The sequence below is a fragment of the Hemitrygon akajei genome, unplaced genomic scaffold, assembly GCF_048418815.1.
Source record: "Hemitrygon akajei unplaced genomic scaffold, sHemAka1.3 Scf000077, whole genome shotgun sequence".
Taxonomy (NCBI): domain Eukaryota; kingdom Metazoa; phylum Chordata; class Chondrichthyes; order Myliobatiformes; family Dasyatidae; genus Hemitrygon; species Hemitrygon akajei.
In genome coordinates this window covers 2,477,448-2,503,798 of record NW_027331963.1, presented here as the reverse complement: position 1 = coordinate 2,503,798, position 26,351 = coordinate 2,477,448, and the positions used below count along the sequence as shown (strand labels likewise).

General features: G+C 44.6%; 1 protein-coding gene across 1 annotated transcript; it reads right to left on the bottom strand.

Annotated features, from left to right (window-relative positions):
• Nucleotides 1-908: 908 nt before the first annotated feature.
• On the bottom strand, nucleotides 909-24,097 carry LOC140722404 (NACHT, LRR and PYD domains-containing protein 3-like). The gene is made up of 9 exons (XM_073037157.1): nucleotides 23,961-24,097; nucleotides 18,049-18,220; nucleotides 17,872-17,937; nucleotides 3,441-5,178; nucleotides 2,353-2,439; nucleotides 2,035-2,205; nucleotides 1,709-1,879; nucleotides 1,386-1,553; nucleotides 909-1,221 (listed from the first exon to the last, which is right to left on the bottom strand). Exons 1-9 carry the CDS (start codon nucleotides 24,000-24,002, stop codon nucleotides 1,134-1,136), a joined length of 2,703 nt encoding a protein of 900 aa, XP_072893258.1. The 5' UTR covers nucleotides 24,003-24,097; the 3' UTR covers nucleotides 909-1,133.
• Between the last annotated feature and the right edge of the window lie 2,254 nt (nucleotides 24,098-26,351).

Below are 26,351 nucleotides of genomic sequence, written 5' to 3'. Positions count from 1 at the left end.
CGAGGAAGCGGTGGTCGGCCTGGATGGGGATGGGGAGTGAAGAGATCGTGGGGACTAGACAATCTCAGCCTGGAACTGAGGCGCCGCTGTACCACTTCATTGTGTATGTGTGGTTCCCTGTGTGTGTGTGTGTCTGTGTGGTTCCCTGTGTGTGTGTGTGTGTGTGGTTCCCTGTGTGTGTGTGTGTGTGTTTGTGTGTGGTTCCGTGTGTGTGTGTGTGTGTGTGTGTGTGTGTGTGTGTGGTTCCGTGTGTGTGTGTGTGTGTATGTGTGGTTCCGTGTGTGTGTGTGTGTGTGTGTGTGTGTGGTTCCCTGTGCTACAGTTCCAAGGTGAACACAATAAGAGTCTCCTTTGTAATCTGTGTCAACTCGAGAACTCTTTTTGTATATCTCACACTGCAGAGACGTGTTTTCTCCCCGTGTCTGACCCCGGGATTGTGTGATGGAACGGTGTGGTGGGAGATTCACTCTGTGTCTGACCCCGGGAGTGTGTGATGGGACAGTGTGGAGGGAGATTCACTCTGTGTCTGACCCCGGGAGTGTGTGATGGGACGGTGTGGAGGGAGATTCACTCTGTGTCTGACCCCGGGAGTGCGTGATGGGACAGTGTGGAGGGAGATTCACTCTGTGTCTGACCCCGGGAGTGTGTGATGGGACGATGCAGTTGGAGCTTCACCCTGTGCTGAATGCCGGTATTCCATCCCGCATCCCATTCGTACTTGGGACCTCACTGAAATCACGTCTGACATTACAGTAGATGTTAACTGTCTGTGGGCACCCAGTCTCTGAGACACAGCTGTACCAGTGTGAGGAGCTCAGAACCATTATTGCAGTTCACCGAGTGTGGGGAGCAGCAGTAACCCCAGGTCACTGTTTCTCCTCTAGTGAGACTCAGGTCCGACACCAATGCAGGAAGTTACAGCGGTTTATTGATTTCATCATGACAAATGTAAATCAAGGAATGTGTGAACTGGACAGGACGCGGAAACATGTCACTGCGGCACCGCCTCTGAGATCACAGAGCCTCGGCTGAAGCCAGGATCTGTTAGAACAGTTAGAAATTAAACGTGTATTGCAGGAAATCGGCCAACATGTCCTCATCCAGCGAGTAGGGATGTTCACACATTCAGATGTTCACAACTCCACTCTCAGTCCTGGTCTGGGTTCCTGCAGAGATCTCAGTTCCCTCTCTCCTGTTGGACTGAACCGATTCCAGTGCAGCCTGAAACAGATGGAGGAATAAAGATGAAATAAACAGATTACACAACAGTGTCAGTAACAGGGGACCAGGGTTAATGTTTCAACAATACTCACAGACAAATATCAACAGAAACCCCGCGGATCCGCTGATACTTTATCACATTGAACATTAACACAAACACTCACCCGATCCACTTCAGACTCGGGAGGGTCAGTATGAGGCGGCGGAGAGCGGGGACAGATCGGTCTGTCAGCGAGTTTAATCCCAGGTCCAGCTCCGTCAGTGATGAGTTTGTAATGAGAGCGAAGGTGAGATCCTCGGCGCCAGAATCCCTGAGACCGACATTGTACAGCCTGGAGATGAGAGAGAGTGAGGGTGAAGGGCACAGAGAGGCAGGAGATGGTACAAATCCCCAGTGTTTATCAGTAACGCAAGTACTGATCACATTAGTATTCAGTGTTAGGCACCCAGTGAGTGTAAACACAATCTCCCACAGTCTGGTACTTACAGCAGTTTCTGTATTTTACACTCCGGGTTTCTCAGAGCCGCAGAAACCAGTTTCACTCCTGAATCTCCCAGTTTATTTTCACTCAGATCCAGCTCCGTCAGTGATAGGTTTGTTCTGAGAGCAGAGACGAGATCCTCGACACCAGAATCTGTGAGACCCACATCCCTCAGCCTGGAGATGAGAGAGAGTGAGAGTAAAGGACGCAGAGAGACAGGAGACGGTACAAATCCCCAGTGTTTATCAGTAACACAATTACTGATCACATTGATGTTCAGTGTCAGACACCCAGTGACTGTAAACACAATCTTCCACAGTCTGGTACTAACCCCAGTTTCAGTATTTTACACTTCGGGTTCCTCAGAGCCACAGACACCAGTTTCATTCCTGAATCTCCAAGTTTATTACGATCCATGCTCAGATCCATCAGTGATCGGTTTGATCCGAGAGCAGAGGCAAGATTCTCGGCACCAGAAACTGTGAGATCGACATTGTCCAACCTGGAGATGAGAGAAGGTGAAGGACACAGAGAGAGGAGGTGGTACAAATTCCCAGAGTTTATCAATATCTCAATTACTGATCACATTAATGTTCAGTGTCAGACACCTAGTGACTGTAAACACATTCTCCCACAGTCTGGTACTTACCCCAGTTTCTGTATTTTACACTCCGGGTTCCTCAGAGCCGCAGAAACCAGTTTCACTCCTGAATCTCCCAATTCATTCCCCGCAAGTCTAAACACAAACAGACTTGAACAAATTGATGAATTGATGAGGGTCTGAGGGAATTACTCTCAATCAGGTATTTCAGGAAACACTATACCCTTCAGTAAATCACTGATCGGTGTTCCCATCACTGTCAACGTCCCTCTCTGCCCAGCTCCAGGGTATTCACCGAATATCAGTAATTTAATCTGTCGGTGTGACCCTGTAAAATACACATATTCGGTCTCATTTCTGACCGTTAGAAAAGTGTTATTGGCCTGAAAGCATCAGAAGGGGCAGGGATAAATGATGGAAGAAAGTCCCGCAGTGAGGAAAATTTATGATTGGGAGATTGTCGATGGGAATGGTGGGAGAGACCGCACCTGAGGAAAACTCGATGGGAAGAGAGATCCCACAGGAGGATGGGAAAAGTTAATCCTACAAGACGAGAGGATGCAGAAAAAGATTGCACAGAAGAGGTGGGTCTGAACTGGGGCCCACAGTCGGGAGTGAAGATTTGCCCATGGGGTCTGGGTATCTGGTAGTGAGCACAGTCACACAGGTGGACTGATGGTGATAGTCACACACGGGGAAGGGCAGGCAGGACAATCTCACAATGGTATTTCTTTCCTTCTCACTGGGACAGTCTGCTGACGTTCTCTTGTCCCTCACCGGGAAGGGGGTGTGAAGCTCTGACCCACCTGCCACAGTCAGTGTCGGTGTGGGTGTCAGTAACAGTGAGAAGGAACATTGTCAATGGACGTGTCACAGGCTGAGAAAAACACGACCATTCCTGTGATTTATTATCATTAAACCAAAGGCCGGTGTTCTCTGAACTGACAAAGTCTCCAACAGTCCTTCACAAGGAATCACGGAAACCTCCTGTATTTGGGGAATTAGTGGCCAATCACCAGGGAATTTGACACAATTCTTCAGAACCTCATTTACTATAGTTTTAACCAAATCCCTTGACATTGAAACAACACAATGGAACAGTTTCACAGATCAGAGTGAGAGATAAGTCAAGTTACCTCAAATCCTGGCACTTGTGCAGCCCGGGTCCGAGCCGCTGGATTCCTTCACTCTGAATGAGGCAGTACTCCAGGTCGAGGTGTTTTATTGTATCACGGAGTCCGATGACATGAGACAGGACTGCGCAGTCAATCGGGGTCAGTGTCATTCCACGGAATGAAAGTGATTCCATTGATTCCAGTGCGGCCTGAGCCAGTCCAAGATTCTGAGACTCAAACAGGTAGTGCAATGTGTTCAGGAGGCTCCTTTTACCAGCTTCACTCTCTGTGATGGAACTCTGGTGTTTAACCTTCTCCTTCACCCAGTCAATCACCCGGCAGGTTATTTGAAGAGGGAATGGACCCAGAAACTCTTCCAGGCCCCGAGCTGTCATTGGGGAGGAGAGACCAGCAACAAAACGAAGAAATACCTCAAATCGTCCATCTGTCGTGTTGTGGGCCTCATTGAGGAATATCAGGAGATCCTCGGGATGTGGATTCAGGAATTGTGCGACTGCAGCTACAAACTCTTGGATGGTGAGGTGTGGGAATGTGTACACCACACACCGGGCAGAATCCTCTCTCTCCAAAAGCTCCATCAGGAACCCGGACAGGAACTGGGAAGGCTGCAGATTGTAGTTGATCAAATCTCCATCTGTAAACACAATCTTCTTCTCGGACACTCCTCTGAAGGCCATCTGACCAACCCTGAGTAACACATCACGGGGGTTCTCAATCTCACGGCCGTGGTTTTTCAGGATGTTGTAAATATAGTAGGAGTACAGTTGGGTGATGGTCTTGGGAACTCGCTGCGGGTCCCTGACTCTTTGTGTGAAGAAGGGGCCCAGTGCCAGAGCGAGGATCCAGCAGTAGGAGGGGTTGTAGCTCATGGTGTACAGGATCTCGTTCTCCTTCACATATTTGAAAACAGCTGCCGCCACCGTCTGATCTTCAAAATGCCTGATGAAATATTCCTTCCTTTCCTCACCACCCAATCCCAGGATTTCAGCCCAGATACTGATCTCTGCCTTTTCCAATACATGTAATGCAGTGGGGCGGGTAGTCACCAGCACTGAACACCCTGGGAGCAGCTTGCCCTGGATTAAACTGTACACAATGTCAGACACTTCACACCACCACTCGGGATCTGGGCACTGGTGCTTTGGTTCGGTGTCTCTCCGACTGTCAGCAAAATCGATTCTGTGTTTGAATTCATCCAAACCATCGAATATAAACAGCAACCCCTCTGGGTTCTTCCAGACCTCTCTCAGGATATTCCCAAAGTAAGGATACTGATCCAGAATCAGTTCCTTCAGGTTTATTCTGCAGTTAATGGAGTTTAAATCCCGGAATTTGAAACTGAAGACAAACTGGAACTGTTGGTATATTTTCCCCGTGGCCCAGTCATAAACAATCTTTTGTATCATTGTTGTTTTCCCGATCCCCGGGACTCCAGCCACTGCTGCCGAACTCCCAGATTTGGATTTACTCCGGGAAAAGCTGCTCTGGAGTAACTGATCAGTCCGGATTTTTTCCAACTCTCCGCGGAGATGTTTCTGTCTACACTCCTCGTGGTCTCTGCCTCTTGCCAGCAGCTCATGTTCCACCAGTGTCCGATCTCGAACAGTAGAAATAACCGTGAGCTCAGCGTATCGATCAACCAGCTGGAAAACCTTCACCTTCTCCCTCATCAGGATCGTGTTCACTCTCAGTGTTTCAGTTTGTGCCCGCAGAGTCTCTTTGTGTTTCTGTTGAACATCTTCCATGGGAAGAGAGAACATATTCAAAATGTTAAATGGCTCATCTGACAAAGAACTTTATAACTGCATTTCAACATTCAGTGTTTGAGATTACGTGAATAAATTCAATGCTTCCATGGATATTAGGACAGAAAGTAAAGTTCTGTTCACAGACACTGGAATTGACAGCAACGTATGTCCCTGAAAATGTCCAATCCTCATGTTCTGGTTCTAGTTATTTGTGAAGGTGAACATTCCTCTGATTGCACTTTTTGCGGTAGCTTAAACAAGCATCACTCCCCACTAACATCTTAACTACATTCTACAGAGGAGTGGTTGAGAGTGTGCTGACCTTTTGCATCACAACCTGGTACTCCAGCTGCAGTGCTGCCGACAGAAAAACCTTGCAGATGGTTGTTAGGGGAGCAGAGAAGTTTATTGGGGTCTCCCTACCTTCTGTCCAAGACGTCTTTCAGAGTCGATGCCTCCAGAAGACACGGTACATCATTAAAGTCCCCTCGCACCCTCTCCATGAACTGTTTGTTCTTCTGCCATCAGGCAAACGTTACAGGAGCATCAAAACTAAAACCACAAAATAACTAAACAGCTTCCTCCCACAGACAGTCAGACTGCTAAATAGCTGCTCGATCTGACTCTACTTTGGACACTTTTAACTGCACTGGACACTTGTAACTTGATTTTAACTGACATGTGGCTGTTGTGTTTTTCTTTTTATTGTTGTGTTTACTATTTATTGTTGCGTTTGCTATGTTATGATTGCATTTCTCCTGGGGAAACGCTGTCTCATTCTGCCCTGCAGAGCTGATGTACAGTTAGAATGACAATAAAGTTTTCGAATCTTGAATATTCTATTGCAATCCTGACTGCACTCCCATTACAACAAAATTTCACTATATTTAAAGCATTGTTTACCTCATTGACAGAGGATGTTAATGTTGATCTGGTGTGGAACTATGGAGAGCAGGACACTGTGCATTTTGGCAAAGCTGAACACTGGGGAGTCACAGGTGTCCACTGCTCTTGCATCAAAACAGGAGCAGAATACGCGGGAAATACTCAAGTCGGGCAGCGTCTGGGGGAGAATCACAGTGAAGTTGCGGATCGATAACCCATCGGAATGACAGGAATGAAAATGGGTAGTTTTCAATCACAGTGTTGGAGGATTGGTGGAAAGATGGAATATGTGATAATGGAAGAAACCGCAAGCGTCTGTCTCAGTGATGTACATCGTGTCTGTGGGCGAGGGTGGTGAAGTCTTGGAAACTGCTACTCATCAGCGTTGCAGTGGGGATGTGGGGCGCTGTCTTATGAGGCCTCCGTCTGTCAGAGTCGACCGTAGATGTCCTGCCCCTGCAAGCCGGGACACTCCGATATGGAGAGGAAGCTTTTGCCGATGTAGCAAGCTCTATCTCTCCATGCATTTGATGAACACAAGGGATCGGCAGAGACTGACACAGCTTGGCAGGATATGCCAGTCTGCGTTGAACACCATTTAACACTGACTTAGGGGCTCCAGGTCAAGAATTTTCCCAGTGGGTTTACTCCCAATCTCTTTCCCATGAGGGGTGGAGTTGCAAGGCAGCGGAGCTTTGAGATCAGAGTTTCCCTGTTCCTGGGTGAGCTGCCAATCACGGCTGATGAGCCCCATCTGCCCAAAGCGACTGGCTGTAAGGCATCAGTAACCCACCTGTGCCCCTTCTCCTGTCAGAAGAAACGCTTTACCAGGCTTAGTGGCTGAACCGCATGTGAAGGCCAGGAGCTGGACAGAGGCTACTTGCCACTGGGAGCATTTAATAGGACGTGGCAGCTCATCCGCACTGCCAACCCCCCCGGGTATAACAATCTTAAGCAACCAAAGGGCACTGTATTATTGGCAATCAATCGGTAAATTTGTTTATTATTGTTACATGCACCACTGTAAACTGGAAAACTTTTCTGCATGCGATCCGAACAGATCATCACATCACATCGGTGCAATGAGGTCGTAGAAGGAAAAACGGAACAGGATAGTTCAGGGAAACAGTGATTCAGTTGCCAAGAAAATGCAGTGCAGACAGACAATAAGGTAGAAGGTCAAAGGATCATTGGGAGGTCAGCGTTGAGCTTTTTTGGGACTCTGTTCCTAAACTGTAGAATTCAACACCTAAAACTACAGTACTGTGCAGAAGTCTGAGGTGTATATTAGGACTGACACATTTTGTCTTTTATTTTATCCCGTTGTGATGCGGTTTGAACGGCATCGTCTGGATGAAACGTGCTTTATAAATAAGTTGTTGTTGTTGTTGTTATTATTATTATTATTATTATTATTATTATTATTATTATTATTATTATCTTAGCCTAAACTGGTAACACTTGAGGTACAGGCATAGCCAAGCACACTCATGTCTCAATTGATAGGAAAATTCAGAATATTTTCGTGGTGTATAGTATTGAGGGTTTTCGAAGATTTACACAAGTATTGCCGTGAGGGCCTAATTTATTAATACTATTCTGTAAAGCCTTCAGGATGATACCAGTTAATGATATTACGATTGGGATAACGAATACCCTGTTCGTGTTCCATAGTCATTCATTTTGTCCTTTTAATTCAACATATTTCTGGCATTTTTTTACTAATTCATTTCTGTAAGTTATGTGTGTTTGGAATGGCTATATACATTTAAAAGTTGCTTTTGCTTGTTTATTCTGTAAAATTACATCCGAACGCATATCATGGATTATGCTATCTGAAATAATGATCGGACGCAGTATGATATGAAGGACTCCGATAGAACTCTAAAAGTGGAGCAGGCTTGTACTTACTGCAAGTTGTGGTGTTTCTCATCAGTTGTAGTTTAAGCAATGTTTTTGTGAATGTTGTCCACCACTTGATTGTGCTTGTGCAAGTAATGAGATTCAGTTAAACTACTGCAGGATCTTGTAAAGTCGGATTGTTTCTAGTTTCTCTTGTAATTTTCAGAATATATCGTCTTGAACCTATTGGTCGTTTATTCTGTATTTTTGATAACTACATGTGTTAACAACCTTGTCCTGTATTGCGACAATGATCCCTTCTGTTTCTGGGAAGAGTTCTCCAACTCTGAGCCAGGGGCTCGACGCTTCCTTGTCGACATCTAGTCGGCTCAGATCGTGTGGCTGTCTTCCATGGGGAGTCAGACTCTTCCATTGGTTAGCGTTTTATGATAGTTTCTTCATTTTTTATGGGTTAAGCTTTCATTTTCGTTCAGTGATGTGTACCCCTTATTGGATTTGCATATGCTTGTATGGAGTGCTGAATCCTGCTTGCGTTATAAAAATATGTCAATAGAGCTAATTGTGGATTTCAGAAAAGGCGAGATGAGGGAACACAACACACCAGTCCTCATAAAGGTATCTGATGTGGAAAGAGTGAACAATTCCAAATTCCTGTCTGTCAGTATCTCCCAATATCTAACCTGGACCCAATATATCGATGCAGCTACAAAGAAGGCACAACAGTGACTATATTTCATCAGGAGTTTCCAACATCACTCGAATATTTCTACAGGTGTAACTTGGAGAACATTGTAACTGGCTGCATCACCGTCTGGTTCATGGGGACTACTGTACAGGATCGGAGTAAGGCGCACACTCAACGATTCAGGAACAACTTCTCCTCTGACTTCCAGTTTCTGAATGGACATTGGACCCATCGATACTGTTTCACTAATCTCTTTTTAAATTTCTATTTCTGCACTACTTATTTAGTTTAATATTTCACATAATCACACAGACATGCATAGCTCTATATGTTCAACTTCCAGGCCCTGAAGCCGCTTTGCTGCTCAGCCAGATCCGCTGTCTGACAGGCCACGTACCTCGCATGGAGAACTCCAGGTTACCGAAAGCAGTACTCTATGGAGAACTCATTCAGGGCAAGAGAGATCGTGGTGCCCCGCACAGGAGGTACAAGGACCAAATTAAGCAGAGGCTCTCTCAGGCAAATATGGAGGTCAATGAGTGGCAGCCGCTGATCCACGGAAAAGCCAGGAATTCTGAGGAACCTAGAAGAGCGACTGCTGAAAAGAAGAGGGGATGCAAGAAGGATCCAACTACCCAAGCGCCTGCATCCCAGCTGTCCCTGTGTCCCAACTGCTCCCGGGTCTGCAGATCCAGAATTGGCCCCTACAGTCACCAACAATCGTGTCGTCATCCAGTGCCACCACCCTCCACCCCCCCCCCCCCCACACACACACACACGCAAACCTATTTGGGAAGAGAACAGGATTTAGGGTATGTTCCATGATCATTACTGCTTTGTGGAACCCCGGAATGTCCATTCCCTCTAATCCTTTTGTTCCCCGGATCTGGAGTACCTGGTGCTGCTGTGTAAACCTTTCTGGCTGCCAAGGGAGTTCCCGGCTGTTATTATCACAACTGTGTAATACCAACATCCACAAGCTGTGTGTTATTGTCACAGAAGGGGGATGATTCCCTTCAGAAGTCGGTCAGGACTTCCCAAACCACAAAATTTTTATCAACAGTTCCGTGCGAACAGCACTTGCCGTGTGACCGACTGCTTACAATGCCGGTGATCAGCAGGAGCTCAAGAAATTCAGCTCTGATCTATGCAAAGTTATCCAGGCAGCGAAACGACAATACAGAGATCGTATTCAGGCACAACTCTCCACCAACAACACACACAGCTTATGGCAAGGTCTGTACATCAAAGCAGACTTCAGAGCTAAGTGCAGTGGTGCTGCCAACATCGCTGCTTGTCTCCCAGAGGATCTAATTCTCTTTACGCTCGGTATGATGTCGTCAACACTGAGCCCCCGAGGAGAGCCGACAAAGCGACCTGCACATTGGTCATCTCTGAGGCTGAAGTTCGCAGGTGTTTCCAACGAGTGGACAGTCGCAAGGTTGAGGGACCTGACGGCATCCCAGGGCGGGTACGCAGGATGCGCGCGGCACAACTGGAAGGTGTATTTACGGATATTTTTAATCTCATCCTCTCCCACTGTAGAGTTCCCTCCTGCTTCAAAATCATCCACCATTGTTCCTGTACCTAAAACGACGAAGGTAACATGCCTGAACGTTTGGAGTCCTGTCGCACTCACCTCAGTAATAAGCTAATGCTTTGAGAGGCTGGTCCTGGACTACATCTGCCGAATGCTGTCACCCACACTGGACCCCCTACAATGCACCTACCGACACAACCGATCAACAGATGACACAATAGCCACTGCTCTGCACACCTCCTTAAACATCTGGAGAAGAGGGATGCTTATGTGAGAATGATGTTATTAGACTACAGTTCAGCATTCAATACCATCATTCCCTCCAGGCTTGACAAGAAGCTCAGAGACCTCGGCCATGACCCTGCCTTGTGCAGCTAGATCCTGGACTTCCTGTCAGATTGCCGGCAGGTGGTAAGAGTATGCTCCCTCATCTCTGCCCCTCTGCTCCTCAACACAGGAGCCCCTCAGGGATGTGTCCTAAGCTCCCTCCTTTACTCTCTGTATGCGCATGACTGTGTCGCCACCCACAGCTCCAATCTGCTAATTAAATTTGCTGAGTATACTATATTTATTGGCCAAATCTCAAGTAATAACGAGGCAGCCTACACAGAAGAAGTCATCAGCCTGACACAGTGGTGTCAAGAAAACAAATTCTCCCTCAATGTCGCAAAAACAAAGGAGCTGGATGCAATGTCGCAAAGACAAGAGGAATGGAGATAGGCTAACCCCCACTGATATCAATGGATCTGGGGTTGAGACAGTGAACAGCTTTAAGTTCCTTGGCATTCACATCACTGAGGACCTCACGTGGTCTGTACACATCAATTGTGTGGTGAAAAAAGGCACAACGGCACCTCTTTCACCTCAGATAGAACCAAAGAACCGTAGAACATTACAGCACAGAAACAGGCCCTTTGACCCTTCCTGGCTGTGCCAAACCATTTTTCTGCCTAGTCGCACTGACCAGCACCTGGCCCATATCCCTCCATACACCTCTCATCCATATACCTATCCAGGTTTTTCTTAAATGACAAAAGTGAGCCCGCATTCACCACTTCAGCTGGCAGCTCATTCCACACTCCCACCACTCTCTGCGTGAAGGGGCACCTTCCCCAATGTTCCCTTTAAACTTTCCCCCTTCACCCTTAACCCATAACCCATTTTTTTCTCCCCTAGCCTCAGTGGAAAAAGCCTGCTTGTATTCCCTCTATCTATTCCCATCATAATTTTATACACCTCTATCAAATCACTTCTCATTCTCCTACATGCCAGGGAATAAAGTCCTAACCTATCCAAACCTTCTCTGTAACTCAATTTCTCAAGTCCCGGCAACATCTTTGTAAACCTTCTCTGCACTCTTTCAACCTTATTCATATCCTTCCTGTAATTAGGTGACCAAAACTGCATACAATACTCCAAATTCGGTCTCGCCAATACAACCTCAACATTACATTTCAACTCTTATACTCAGTACTTTGATTTATAAAGGCCAATGTACCAAAAGCTCTCTTTACGACCCTATCTACTTGTGACGCCACTTTTAGGGAATTATGTATCCATACTCCCAGATCCCTCTGTTCTACTGCCCTCCTCTGTGTTCTGTCATTTACCTTGTATGTTCTAATTTGGTTTGACCATCTGAAGTGCAATACCTCACACTTGTCCGCATTAAACTCCATCTGCCATTTTTCAGCCCATTCCTCCAACTGGTCCAAATCCCTCTGCAAGCTTTGAAAACTTTCCTCACAGTCCACTACAACTCCAATCTTTGTATCATCAGCAAATTTGCTGATCCAATTTGCCACATTCTCATCCAGATCATTGATATAGATGACAAATAACAATGGACCCAGCACTGATCCCTGTGGCACACCACTAGTCACAGGCTTCCACTCAGAGTAGCAATCCTCCACTACCGCTCTCTGGCTTCTCCCATTGAGCCAATGTCTAATCCGATTTACTACCTCTCCAAGTATACCTAGCGACTGAATCTTACTAACTAACCTCCCATGCGGAACCTTGCCAAAAAACCTTACTGAAGTCCATGTATACAACATCCACTGCCTGCCCTTCATCCACTTTCCTGGAAACTTCCTCGAAAAGCTCTAATGGATTGGTTAAACATGACCTACCACGCATAAACCCATACTGACTTTTTCTAATAAGTCCCTGTCTATCGAAGTACCTGGAGACCTTATCTCTTAGTATTCCTTCCAATAATTTACCTACTTCCGATGTCAAAATTACCGGCCTATAATTTCATGGCTTACTTTTTGAGCCTTTTTTAAACAACGGAACTACATGAGCTATCCTCGAATCCTCTGGCACCCGGTCCGTGGATATCGACATAATATTTATGCCAGGGCCACTGCAATTTCAACATTAGTCTCCTCCAAGGTCCGAGGGAATACCCTGTCAGGTCCTGGGGATTTATCTACTCTGATTTGCCTCAAGACAGCAAGTACCTCCTCCTCTTTAATCTGTATAAGTTCCATGACCTCCCTACTTGTTTGCCTTGTTTCCATAGACTCCATTCCAGTTTCCTTAGTAAATACAGATGCAAAATACCCATTTAAGATCTCCCCCATTTCTTTTGGTTCCATACATAGCCGACCACTCTGATCTTCAAGAGGACCAATTTTATCCTTTACTATCCTTTTGCTCTTAACATACCTGTAGACGTTCTTAAAATTATCGTTCACCCTGACTGCCAAAGCAACCTCATGTCTTCTTTTAGCCCTCCTGATTTCTTTCTTAAGTATTTTCTTACTCTTTGTATACTCCTCAAGCATCTTATTTCCTCCCTGTTGTCTATACATGTTATACATCTCTCTCTTCTTCTTTATCAGAGTTCCAATATCCCACGATAACCAAGGCTTCTTATTCCTATTAATTTTGGGTTCAACCATGACAGGAACATACAAACTCTACACTCTCAAAATTTCTCCTTTGAAGGCCTCCCACTTACCAATCACATCCTTGCCAGAGAACAACCTGTCCCAATCTACGACTTTTAAATCCCTTCTCATGTCTTCAAATTTGGCCTTTTTCCAGTTTTAGAACGTCAACCCGAGGACCAGAGCTATCTTTATCCATGACCAAGTTGAAACTAATGACGTTATTATCACTGGAACGAAAATGTTCCCCTACACACACTTCCGTCACCTGCCCTAACTCATTTCCTAATCGGAGATCTAATATTGCATCCTCCCTAGTTGGTACATCTATATATTGATTTAGAAAACTTTCCTGAACACATGTTGCAAACTCTAACCCATCTAGACCTTTAACAGGATGGGAGTCCCAATCAATGTGTGGAAAATTAAAATCCTCTACAATCACAAATCTCTGTCTCCTGCAGTTGTCTGTTATCTCTCTGCAGATTTGCTCCTCCAATTCTCGCTGACTATTGGGTAATCCATAATACAACCCTATTAATGTGGTCATACCTTCCTGTTACTCAGCTCCACCCATATGGCCTCAGTAGACAAGCCCTCTAATCTGTCCTGCCGAAGCACTGCTGTAATATTTTTCCTTACTAGCAAAGCCACCACCCACCCTTTATCTGTCTCTATCACGTCTGAAACATTGGAACCCTGGAACACTGAGCTGCCAGTCCTGCCCCTCCTGTAGCCAAGTTTCTGTAATGGCTATGATGTCATAATTCTATGTGTCAATCCAGGCCCTCAGCTCGTCTGCCTTTCCCACAATACTCCACGCTTTGAAATATACACACCTCAGAAGATTATTACCACCACACACAACCTTGCTATTTGTGGCTTTGCATGAACTACTAACATTATTTATTTTTACCACCGTTCCACTATCTACTCTGGCACTCTGGCTCCCATCCCTCTGCCAATCTAGTTTAAACCCTCCCCAATAACACTAACAAACCTCCCTGCAAGTATATTGGTCCCCTTGTAGTTCAGGTATAACCCGTCTCTCTTGAACAGGTCCCACCTGCCCCAGAAGAGGTCCTCATAATCTAGAAATCTGAAACCCTGCCCGCTACACCAGTTTCTCAGCCACGTGTTCATCTGCCAGAGCATCGCACTCTTACCCTCACTGGCATGTGGCATAGGCAGCAATCCGGAGATTACTACCCTCTGTGTCCTGTTTTTCAAGATCTCTGTACTCACTCTTCAGGACATCCTGACTCTTTCTACCTATGTCATTGGTACCGATGTGTACCACGACATATGGCTGATCACCCTTCCACCTCAGAATGCTGTGCAGGCGATCAGAGACATCCCTGACCATGGCACCCGGGAGGCAACAAACCATCCGGGAGTCTCTGTCACGACAATAGAATCTCCTGTCTGTACCCCTGACTACGGAGTCCCCTATCACTACCGCTCTCCTCTTCTTCCTCCCCCCGTTCTGCACTGCAGCACCAGATTCAGTGCCAGAGATCCGGCTGCCGCAGTTTGTCCCAGGTAAGCCATCCTCCCCCCACCCCCCCCCCCCCCCACAACAGTATCCAAATTGGTATACCTATTTTGGAGGGGAATGGCAACAGAAGAACCCTGCATTAACTGCCCTTTCCCCTTCCCTCGCCTGACGGTAACCCAATTTCCTGTGCCCTGTTCCTTACGTGTAACTACCTCGTGGAAGCTACTATCTATAAACTGCTCAGTCTTTCGAATGCTCCGGAGATCATCCATCTCCTGCTCCTGTTCCCTAACGCGGTCTATTAGGAGCTGCAGCTGGATGCACTTCTTGCAGGTATCGTTGCCAGGGACACCGGATGTCTCCCTGACTTCCCACATCCTGCAAGAGGAGCATTCCAACATCCTGCCTGGCATATTCCCTAGTCTGAACAAAAAAAAAAAGAAAAAGCAGAAAAACAGATGGTTGAGATGGTTGAGGACGTTTAGGATGGGCCCCTAAATGCTAACGATTTTCTATAGGGGCACAATTTTGTGCATCCTGAACGGCTGCATCACTGCTTGGTATGGGAACTGTACTTTTCTCAATCGCAGGACTCTGCAGAGAGTGGTGCGGACAGCCCAGTGCATATGTAGATGTGAACCTCCTACTATTCAGGTCATTTCAGAGACAAGGGGGTAAAAAGTGCCTGAAGGATCATTCTGGACCCAAGGCTCACCAAGCACAAACTGTTCCAGCTGCTATCATCCGGGAAATGGTACCGCAGTGTTAAAGCCAGGACCAACAGGCTCCGCGACAGCTTTTTCCACCAGGCCATCAGCCTGATTAATTCACGCTGATACAATTCTATTTCTACAATTGTATACATAAATACACGCTCACCGCACATGCTTTACTGTAATCGTGCTGCTGGCGCAGAAAAACAATTTTCACGAAATGTGTCCATGATATTACCCCTGACCCTGACAATTTTTATCTGGCTGTTGTCTCATTTTTTTGATCTGTTATTCATCATCCTCATACTGTCCTCGTTCATATCAGTCTACGCGGTTTCCATTGCACACGGTGTTTTCCAGAAATTGCTATTTAAGTTCTTATTTTTCTTTGCATATTTCCAGATCCGTTTCAGAGCAGGATATTATACCAAACCAATGCATCAATATGGGAACAGTGAGTGTTCACTACCTTTGTTATATTTTTACTGTTCAGCTCTGTTTGGCAGATTTTCTTGAGGTCCTTGATGTAAATTCGAAGTTTGTTCAGCCTTGCAGCAAATTCAGATTTTCTTCAGCCTTGAAGTAAATTTTGTTGGAAGGTTTTCCTTTATCACACGATTATCTATTTTCTTTGCTTATTGATATCCTAAATATACATTTCATATTCTGTTGCATTGTATCCTGATGCTCTGTTTGATATTCTACCGGTTCTATTGCACCTTTCTTTATGTTTAATGATGTTCTGTACTTTCCTAGTCTAAAGTTCATGCTTATATATTTGGAAATTAGTTCCATTATTTGAAGTATTTGTTTCAGCTTTACTGATGCAAGAGCAAATAATTTAAAATCATCAATGTATAACTGTGTCAAGGTATAATTCGTATTTTCTTCTGATTAGATACCTGATTTTGTCTATTTCAGTAAATTATGAGTGGGCTTAAAGCCAGACAAAACCATAGTGTGCTCAGTGAGACTCTCTGGAAAATCCCTCCATTTATTTTGATAGTGGTCGTTCCTCTGTGGTTGTTAATAGGACGTTTATTTTACGCGAATGCTTCATCAGATGTTGCAGAAATTTCACAAGTATTGTATGAATTTTATATATATTTGGAACCTTTTAAACACACGTGGAACAGAATCAGATGTGTTTTGTATTGATAGACAATATAACACTGAAAGATTTCTGCTTTCTACAGGGTTTGAAATAGAATTACATAATCTTTTATCTGTTGTTCAAACCCGAACGGTATTCTGTCTGCTGTCCTGTGAGTATATTGTGGTTATCTAAGTTGTTATCTGAGTTGTTATTAGTTACGGGATGTACGATGCTATAATTTTAGATATAAAATTGCCTTATTATTATTAGGAGCTAATAATAACATAGTAGGTGACCATTTAGTGGTCTTATAAATGCAGAATAAAGCTGTCGTTTAGACTGGTGGTACATACCTTCAGCCTTTTATATGTTCTGCCCCATGGGAGTATGACAGCGAGGATGTATGAGGTGGTTTGGGGTTCAGTAGCAAGGCTTTGGGTCGGGTTTGCGTCTTGCCAGCTTGATTGAGTTCCTCCAGGAGGTGACAAAGGTGTTGGATGATGTTACACATGGAAATTGTCTACTTGTATACTGGCAGAGTCTTTGACAAGATCCCACATGGGAGGTTCATACAGAAAATTAACATGCTTGAGAACTGTGGGGAATTGTCCTGGCTGCCGGGGACCCAAACGGGGAGAAATTTATTGGCTGGCGGGTGGTGAATCGGTGAAATTATTGCCATAGACGTCTGAAGAAGACACCTCATTGAGTATATTTAAAATGCAGGTCGATATGTTCCTGATTAGGAAAAGTGTCAACGTTTACTGAGATAATGGGGTAGAGAGGAATTGAAGAGCAAATTCACTGAGCCGAATGGCTTAATTCTGCTCCTGGATCTTATGGTTTCAGGGAGCATCTGGAGTATTGTGTTCACTTCTGATTGTCGAGCTCTTGGAAGGATTGGTTAGGGTGCAGAACAGGTTCATCAGGGTGTTGCCTGGATTCGGTGACATGTGCTACAAGTAGAGGTTTGATAAACTTGCTTTGTTTACTCTGGCGGTAGAATACAGATCTGACTGAGGTGTGCAAGTTTGAGAGATAAGAGTTTGGGTCGACAGCCTGTATTTTGTTTGTTTATTTTTACATATGACTGGTGTCTAATACCAGAGGGCATTTGGTTAAGATGAGATGGGGTAAATTTACAGCAATTGTGGGTAGTTTTTTAACAGAGTTGTGGGTGCCTGGAATTTACTGTCTGTGTCAACATGGCTTTGTGAAGGGAAGGTTCTGCCTCACGAGGCTAATTGAGTTTTTTGAAGAGGTAACAAAAAGCAATTGATGAAGGTATGGTAGTAGATGTGGTCTACATGGATTCAGCAGAACCAACAGCTGTATTAATAGAAAAAATATATTGTAGAATATTCAGGCTGCAAAGAGAGATTCTTTGAATTGTTACTTGAATCCAGAGATCAGCGAATGTTTAATGGCGAATTTTGATTCCCAAGCTTTGCCAAGTCAGAGACTAACATTTGAGATGTGGTTTGAACTGTGCATTTGATCACTCACCTATCAGCTGAGTGGGTAATTCAGATAAACCTTGGGTGATGTTCATGTATTCCTGTGGATCAGGACCTGTTTAAATATTTAAAAAAGAAACATCCATGGAAACAGAGCTAAAATAATTAAAATAACTAAAATATTTATCTCAATGTGCTTTGTGTTCAGTGTGTGGTTTTAACATACCGAGTTCCTGTATTTCCCTCAGTATTCTGTCCAACTTTGGTAACTCAGTCCTCCATGTCACAAAGGATTCCCACATCGCCCTCCGGGCCCGGGAGCCTTTGCCCATCACCAAACTGAGGAAGAGTCTGGAACTCTCTGTCCGGTTTCCCTTCGTTGTCAGTTCAGTGACTTTCTACAAAAGGAAACAATGAATTTATTGTGGAGCAGACAGACAGAAATGGAGAATGTTGAGGAAAATGTCTGTTCTTGGCCCCGGTAGCTTCAGAACAGATGCAGTCACTGGGCTGCTGCCTCATCCGCCCTGGGTTCAGTCATTAACAGAGAAACAGTAACTGAAGGATATTCTATATCAATATTGTGTAAGAATAAGGTTTTACTGACACCCTGCAGTAGATGCAATGTGATTAATTTCCTTGATCTGTCAATGTGCAGTATTACATCAACTAGATGTGACAACAAGAACTGAAGAGAGGGGAGAGAGAGAGAGCAAAAACAAATGGATCGCGGCTGACAAAAGTTTATAGTTGGGTGCTTAAATCAAAAGATAAATATTGAATCGAAAGGATACGCAGGTAGGTGAAAGTGTTGGGTCGAAGCTGCTGGCATTAAAAATGAAAAGTCCTGAGAAAGAGGTGATAACGGATTGGACGATGTAGATGTTAAGAAACTGCATAGGTAAAATGACCCTGATGATACAGGCCTGTTAACAGTAGCCAGGATGTGAGCTACAAATTACAACAGGAGAGGGAAGAGGTATGCAAAAAGGGGAATGTGAAAATAGTCATGGGGAATTTCAATATGCAGGTAGCTTTGGAGAATCTGGTCAGTGTTGAATCCTGAGTGAGGAAATTTATAGAATGCCTATGAGATGGCTTTTTAGAGAAGCCTATGGTTGATCCCACGATAGGACAGACGGATTTGCATTTGGTGTTGTGTATTGAGCCAGATTTGATTGGGGAGCTTCAGGTAAATAATCCCTTAAGAGGCAGTGGTCATAAAATAGCAAAACTCACACTGCAGTTTGAGAGGGAGAAGGTAAAGTCAGATGGATCAGTGCGACAGTTGGATAAAGGAATTACAGAGGCATAGGAGAAGACCTGGGCAAAAATATATTCGAACATGACTAACAGGGACAATGGCAGAGCGGGAATGGCTGAAGTTTCTCGGAGCAATTAAGAAGGCTCAGGACAAGTGATCACAAAGATGAAGAATTATTCTAAAGGGAGGATGATCAACCATGGCTGACAAGATAGTCAAAGCAGCACGAAAGCAAAGGAGAGGGGACATAATATTACAAAGTATAGTAGAAAGCTGGAGGACTGGGATGCTTTCACAAACCAACAGAAGGCAATTAAAAAGCCGTAAGTAGAGAAAATATGTAAAATGAAGGTAGGCTAGCGAATAACGTAAAATAGCTCCGCAAGAGGTCCGTCTGATATATGAAGAGTGAAGGAGAGGAAAGTGGATTTTGTGCCACTGGAAAATGACAGAGGAGAGGTACTGTCAGGGGACAAAGAAATGCCAAAAGGTATTAGTAAGTTTTTTGCGTCAGTCTTCACTGTAAAAAATACACTAAAACGTGCCAGATATTTGAGAATGTCAAGTGGCAGAAGAGAGTGTACTTGCCATTATTAAGGAGAAGGCACTCGGGAAGCTGAAAGTTCTGAAGATAGATGAGTCAGTTAAGTTCAGTTCAGTTTCTGTTTATTGCCATTTAGAAACCACAGAAGCAATGCAGTTAAAAAATGAGACAACGTTCCCCCAGAATGATATCACAAAAGCATATGACAAAACAGACTACACCAGAAAATTTACATAACGTTTTGTAATCCCCAAATCCATAGTCCAGAGAGGCTGCTGCGTATTAATGTCGCGCTACTGTCTTAGCGCGTTCCCCGGAAAGGAGCTCCAAATACACCAGACAAAACAAGACTACCCAGACACACCAAGTCAGGAGACCAACTCTACCACCCAACAAACCAATAACTAAAGCTACAAGACCTGATCAACTGCACTCGATTGCTTCTGAAACAGGAGGCTGAAGAGATTGTGGAGACATTAGTGATGATCACTCAAGAATCACGAGATTCTGGAATGGTTCCGGAGGACCGATCATTTTAAACTATAGGCCATTTAGTCTGATCAGCGTTTGGGAAGACGTCAGCAGTCGATAATTGAGGATAATGTTTCGGGGTATTTGGACGCACATGATAAGAAAAAGGCCAACATCCATGGAAGGGAATCTTGTCTGACAGAACTGTTGGAATTTTTTGAGAGAACAGCATGCTGGGTCGACAACGAAAAGTCAGTGCAAGTTGTTCACTTGGACTTCCCGAGGACCTTAAACCAGGTACCACACATGACGCCGTTTAACAAGACAGGGAACGGCAGTATGACAAGAGAGACACTAGCATTGATAGAGGATCCATGATTTTCTCCAGACAGATTTTGACTGACTGTCAGGAAGCACAGAATGGAACAAATGGGGCTTTTTCTTGTTGGATGTTGGTGACCAGTGGTGTTCTGCAGTGGTTGGTTTTGGGAGAATTCCTTTTTCCGTTATGTCAATGATTTGAAGACTTTATGGACAAGATTGCGCACGTTACGAAGATATGGGGAAAGACAGGAAGCGTTGAGGAAGCAGGGATTTTGCAGCAGGACATGAATGATGAAAAAATTGACAAATCAGTGACAATTGGAATGTAGTATAGGGAGGTACATGGCCATACACTTTGGCAGAAATAATGAAGACATAGAATATTTTTGAGAGTTCTAAAGAGTCTCAGGAGACCTGGTGCAGGATTCCTTGCAGGTTGAGTTGGTGTTAGGAAAGGCAAAAACAAATGCTAGCGTTCATTTCGAGAGGATTAGAATATAAGAACAAGCACTGGCCAGACCTCACTTGTATATTGTGAACGGTTTTAGTCCCCTGATCAGTGAAAATACGCGATGCATTGTGGAAAGTCCAGAGAGGAATCCAAACTGACAGAACCAGTAATATTAAACCTGATTTTGATGAGAATGATTCCTGGATGCGCCTGTACTGGCTGGAGTGTGGAAGGATGAGGGGAATCTATTTGTAATCTGTGGAATATCGAAAGGCATTGAGGGGATGTGGAGATGATGTTTCAAAGTGGGGAAGTCTAGAACCAGACGGAACAGTCTCAAAATAGAGTGACGTCCACTTAGAACAGAGATGAGGAGATTCTTTAGCCGAGGAGTAGTGAATCTGTCGAATCCATTGGCACTGACAGCTGCGGAGACCAGGTCATTGGGTATATTTAAAACAGAGTTTGGTACCTTCTTGATTAGTCTGGTCAGCAAAGTTCACTGGGAGAAGGCAGGAGAATAGAGTTGAGAAGGATAGTAAATCACCCATGACTTAATGGCGGAGTAGGAAGATGGGCCTACTTGTGTTCCGATACCTTATGGTTTTATGATGTGTAAAGACAACAGAAAGTTAAGGAATGTCAGTGCGGCCGTCTTTTGATGGAGATCGCTACTGCCTGGCACTCGTGCTGCAAAATGGTGATCACTTCCTGAATGCAGGCATGGGCTTCCTCATTTACTGAGGAATTATGAATTAAACATTGAACCGTCTTCAAGCAACATCTTTCTCTCTCTCTATCTCTGGCTATCCATCCCATAGGATGATGATGGTTCCTTTCAGTCAGTTAGTGGGGTGGTACCCCACTCCTCAGAAAGGAACCGTGTGCGTGAGTGGATTTTAGGTGAGTAGGGCGTTGTACCGGTCCAGATCCACCCTCTCGACATCCCCTCCCGGATCCAGCAGCCTGGTTGGGTCCAAGACGGCTGGGGGAAGTTCTGTTGCAGAGACTGGCCAGACCAAGCTTCGATGCGAGGGATGCCCTTTCCGTACTTGTTTGCGAGATGACGTTGACCCTAACAGATGGGTCATCCGCCCTTAGACAGGTCTTGATTTTCGTCCTGCAGGGTGTCTAGCCACCCTCCTCACCAGGTCAGCCTGGTGGGGGAGCTGGTTTAGTCACTGACTATCCGACCATGCGACAGGTAGTACTGGGTTACATGGTACCGGTAGCACTCAGACAAGTGGTCTGACCAGAACATTCACCGATGATGGAATTAAGGTAATCGAGGATGCAACTGAACATGGATGGGCTTAGGACATTGCTCTGAGAGATAAGAGGAATGATGTCCCGGCCTTGAATGATTGATCTCCCAGAACAGTTAGCAGTAGGAAATTGGAAAGGTTTTCCATAACTCGAATAATGGTCAACAATTATGCAATAAATCAGCATAATTCCCTGATGGTCCACTGCACTGTAAAATAATCCCTCAGTTTCACTGCTACCAGGTCTGAGCAGTTACAGTTGCTCAGCATCTGAGATGAGGTAGTAAACTGGATTAGACACTGGCTTTTTGGAGGAATCCAGATCGTGACTATAGACTGTGGCATTTCTGATTGGCGCCTGTAACTCGTGTAGTGTCACGGGGATCGGCGCTGTGTCTGTTGTTGTTTGTCATCTATATCAATGATCTGGATGAAATTATGGTTAACAGTATCAGCAAATTTGCGGATGACACCAACATTGGGAAGGTGCAGTGGACAAAGAGGAAGACTACAAGAGCTTGCAGTGAGATCTAGACCAAATGGAGAATGGGGTTAAAAGGGGCAGATGCAATATAATGCAGACAAATTGCACTTTGGAAAGGCCAAGCAGGGTAGATCTTACACAGTGACCGGTAGGGCACTGTAAAGTGCGGTAGAACAGAATGATCTGGGAATACAGGTCCATAAGTCATTGAAAGTGATGGCAAATGTGCTCAAGTTGTGGATCTGAAAGAAAGTTTCTTATCGCATTAACCTTCATCAATGAAAATATCGTGTACAATAGATGGGATATGATGTTGCATAAGACGTTGATGAGGACTAATTTGGATATTATCTGCAGTTCTGCTCACCTACCTACAGCACAGATGGAAGTAAGTTAGAAAGAGTACACAGAAATAAAAACAAGGATGATGTCGGGAAGAGAAGACCTAAGTTCGAAGAAAAGAGTGACCGGCTTAGGACTTTATTCATTGGAAAGTGGAAGATTGAGGGGAGATTTGAGAGAAGTTCACACAATCACATGGGGTATAGACAGGATAAATGCAGCAATATTTTGTACTGAGGTAAAGAGGTATTACAACAAGAGGTTATCAGCAAAGGGTGAAAGGTGAAAAGTTCAGGGGGTACAAAGGTGAAACTTGTTGACTCAGAGGGTGCTAAGTGTGTGAAACTAGCTAGCAGCGCAGGCAGTGCAAGTGGTTAAAAGAAGTCTGGATAGATCCATGAATGATAAGGGTATAGTGCACTATGGCCTGGTGAAGGTCAATGGGAATACATAGTTAAGTAGTCCAGCATTGAATAGATGGGCCAACAGGCCTGATTCTGTGCTGTACTTTCCTATGACTATGACAAATCAGCCACACATTCTTTGGGAACTCACGGAGCCAAGACCAGATATGGTTAGCAGGTTTTCCTCTGTCAAGTACGGCGGTAAAGTCGGTTGTCTCAGTTTACAATCTGACAGTTTAATATTCGTCCTGGATTAGTGAGATGAGGTGAATCTGCCCGATGGTCCAAACAAGATTTGAAATTAGATTCAGACTGAATGCCTGTTCGAAGTCCAGATATGCAGTCACTGCTCTTATATCACACTGATAAATACAGCAGGTGAGAGAGGAAAAAAAAGCTGAGGCTGACCCTTTTGCTCCCAGTGCTCCCCATATTAACAGCTGAAACCAGATCTGCTGGAGACAAGTCAGAAATCAAAGTCTCCATCCCCAGGTGAATTCCCAGTCTCCATTCACGCCAAGAACGTGAAGGAGATTAATTTTGGTCACTATTCCCAGCAGTTCAGTGACAATACACAAACCACACTCACCTCATTTTCTTCACTACTGAAATGTCCCTCCTTTGTCAACATCCAACCGAGTCTTTCAACCTTTTCTTCAATTGCTTGTTTGAGTCTGTCTCTATAGAATTTTGTCAGTTGGTACAGTTGATATTCGCCCACCTCTGCAAGGAGGTCAGAGATTGTAAACTCTGGCTCTGTGAATATAAAAAGGAAAATGTAGGCTTGAACTGAAATATTCTTCGTTTCCACCGCTCTCACCAAACTCAACAAAAAAAACATGACTTGAACCTGCCTACAGACACTAAAACCGATTTATTCCCAATCTCCAACTGGCCTTAAAACCGAACCAACAATGTTCTAGGCATTACGTTCATAGAAGGACCAGATTTGATGCACACCAGTCCATCCCTCAACCGACCCACTCACCTATTTCAATTTTGGATGGGCAATAAATGCTGGGACTGTCGGTAATATGCGCTTCCCAGAGATGCTCTCTCCATCCTGGCAAATACATTTCCCTTGATTCACAACCCGGAAACACTCTCTTATCTGGACAACTGCCTTTCCTCCAATACACATCCTGGAAATCCTCAGAGCAGGTAGTACATTTCCTGTCGTGGGGTAACGGGTGCCCCTCTACACTACATGTACTACACCCACACATTCCCCCTCTCATCTGACCAACCCTCCAACAAGGAATCGCTTTTACCCTCCTCCCTGCCCCATTCTGCAAACACATCACCCTCATATTTCACACACCCGCTGCTTGTTGGGGACTTGAAAATTCCGTGCTCAATGAGCTTCCGAGCTGACAGGCAGTCGCCTCACTTGTGCCGGTTCCAGGGTCCTGATCGGTGTCTCTGATGTCACTGTCTCTGGGCTGACAGACAGTCGCTTCACTTGTGCCGGTTCCAGGTTCCTGATCGGTGTCTCTGGGCTGAATTTTCTCCACTTCCGCTGCGGCCGTACTGCATTCTGGGACATTGCTCTCAATCTGACCCTGCTTCGGTACCTTGCTTCCCTTGTCCCGATCATCTTTCCCCGATGATCCACCTGGTAAAAACCTCTTCAGTACGTTCCGTAATTGTTTCGATTTCCTACCTGAAACAAATGATGAATTGCAGGTTATTGGAGTATGATTTAGATCTGAGCAAAACTGATTCAGACTGCAATGGAGCCGTGACTCTGGCTGACCAGATTTGGAGTGGGACTGTGCTGGTTACTGTGAACCGTACATCCTGCTTGGTGACCATCCCGATAAGCCAGTGACTGGACATATTCACTCCCAGTAAAATAATAGGATAGACACAGTAATGCCAATCACTTAATTCACAGCAGTTGAATGATAACCACGGGATCTGAATGCAACGGTGTTGGGTGATGCTGGGAAATTAAATAAATATATGATGTCAAATTTACCGGCCTGTAATTTCTCGGATTACTTTTAGATCCTTTTTTAAAAAATGGAACAATATGAGCTATCCTTCAATCCTCCAGCACCTCACCCGTAGATACCGACATTTTAAATTTATCTGCCAAGGCCTCTGCAATTTCAACACTCGTCTCGTTCAAGTTCCGATGGAACACCCTATCAGGTCCTGGGGATTTATCTTCTCTGATTTGCCTCAAGATAACAAGCACCTCATCCTCTTCAATCTGTATAGGTTCCATGACCTCACTACTTGTTTGCCTTAATTCCGTTCACTCCATGCCAGTTTCCTTAGTAAATAGAGATGCAAAAAACATGTTTAAGATCTCCCCCATTTCTTTTGGGCACATGCATTGCCGACCACCCTGATCTACAAGAAGACCAGTTTTATCCCTTACTATGCTTTTGCTCTTAATATACTTGTAGACGCTCTTTGGATTATCCTTCACCTTGACTGCCAAAGCAACATCTTGTCTTCCTTTAGCCCTCCTGATTTCTTTCTTAAGTATTTTTGTACACTTTTTATACTCCTCAAGCACCTTATTTGCTCCTTGTTGCCTATACCTGTCATACATCTCTCTGTTCTTCTTTTTCAGAGTTCCAATATCCCTTGAGAACCAAGGTTCCTTATTCTTATTCACTTTGCCTTTAATCCTGACAGGAACATACGAACTCTGCACTGTCAAAATGTCTCCTTTGAAGGCCTCCCACTTACCAATCACATCCTTGCAGAGAAAAACCTGTCCCAATCCACGTTTTTTAGATCCTTTTTCATTTCTTCAAATTTGGCCTTTTTCCAGTTTAGAGCCTCAACCCGAGGACCAGATCTATATTTATTCATCATCAAGTTGAAACTAATGGTATTATGATCACTGGAACCAAAGTGTTTCCCTACACACACATCCTTCACCTGCCCTAACTCATTTCATAATAGGAGATCTAATATTGCATCCTCCCTGGTTGGTACATCTATATATTGATTTAGAAAA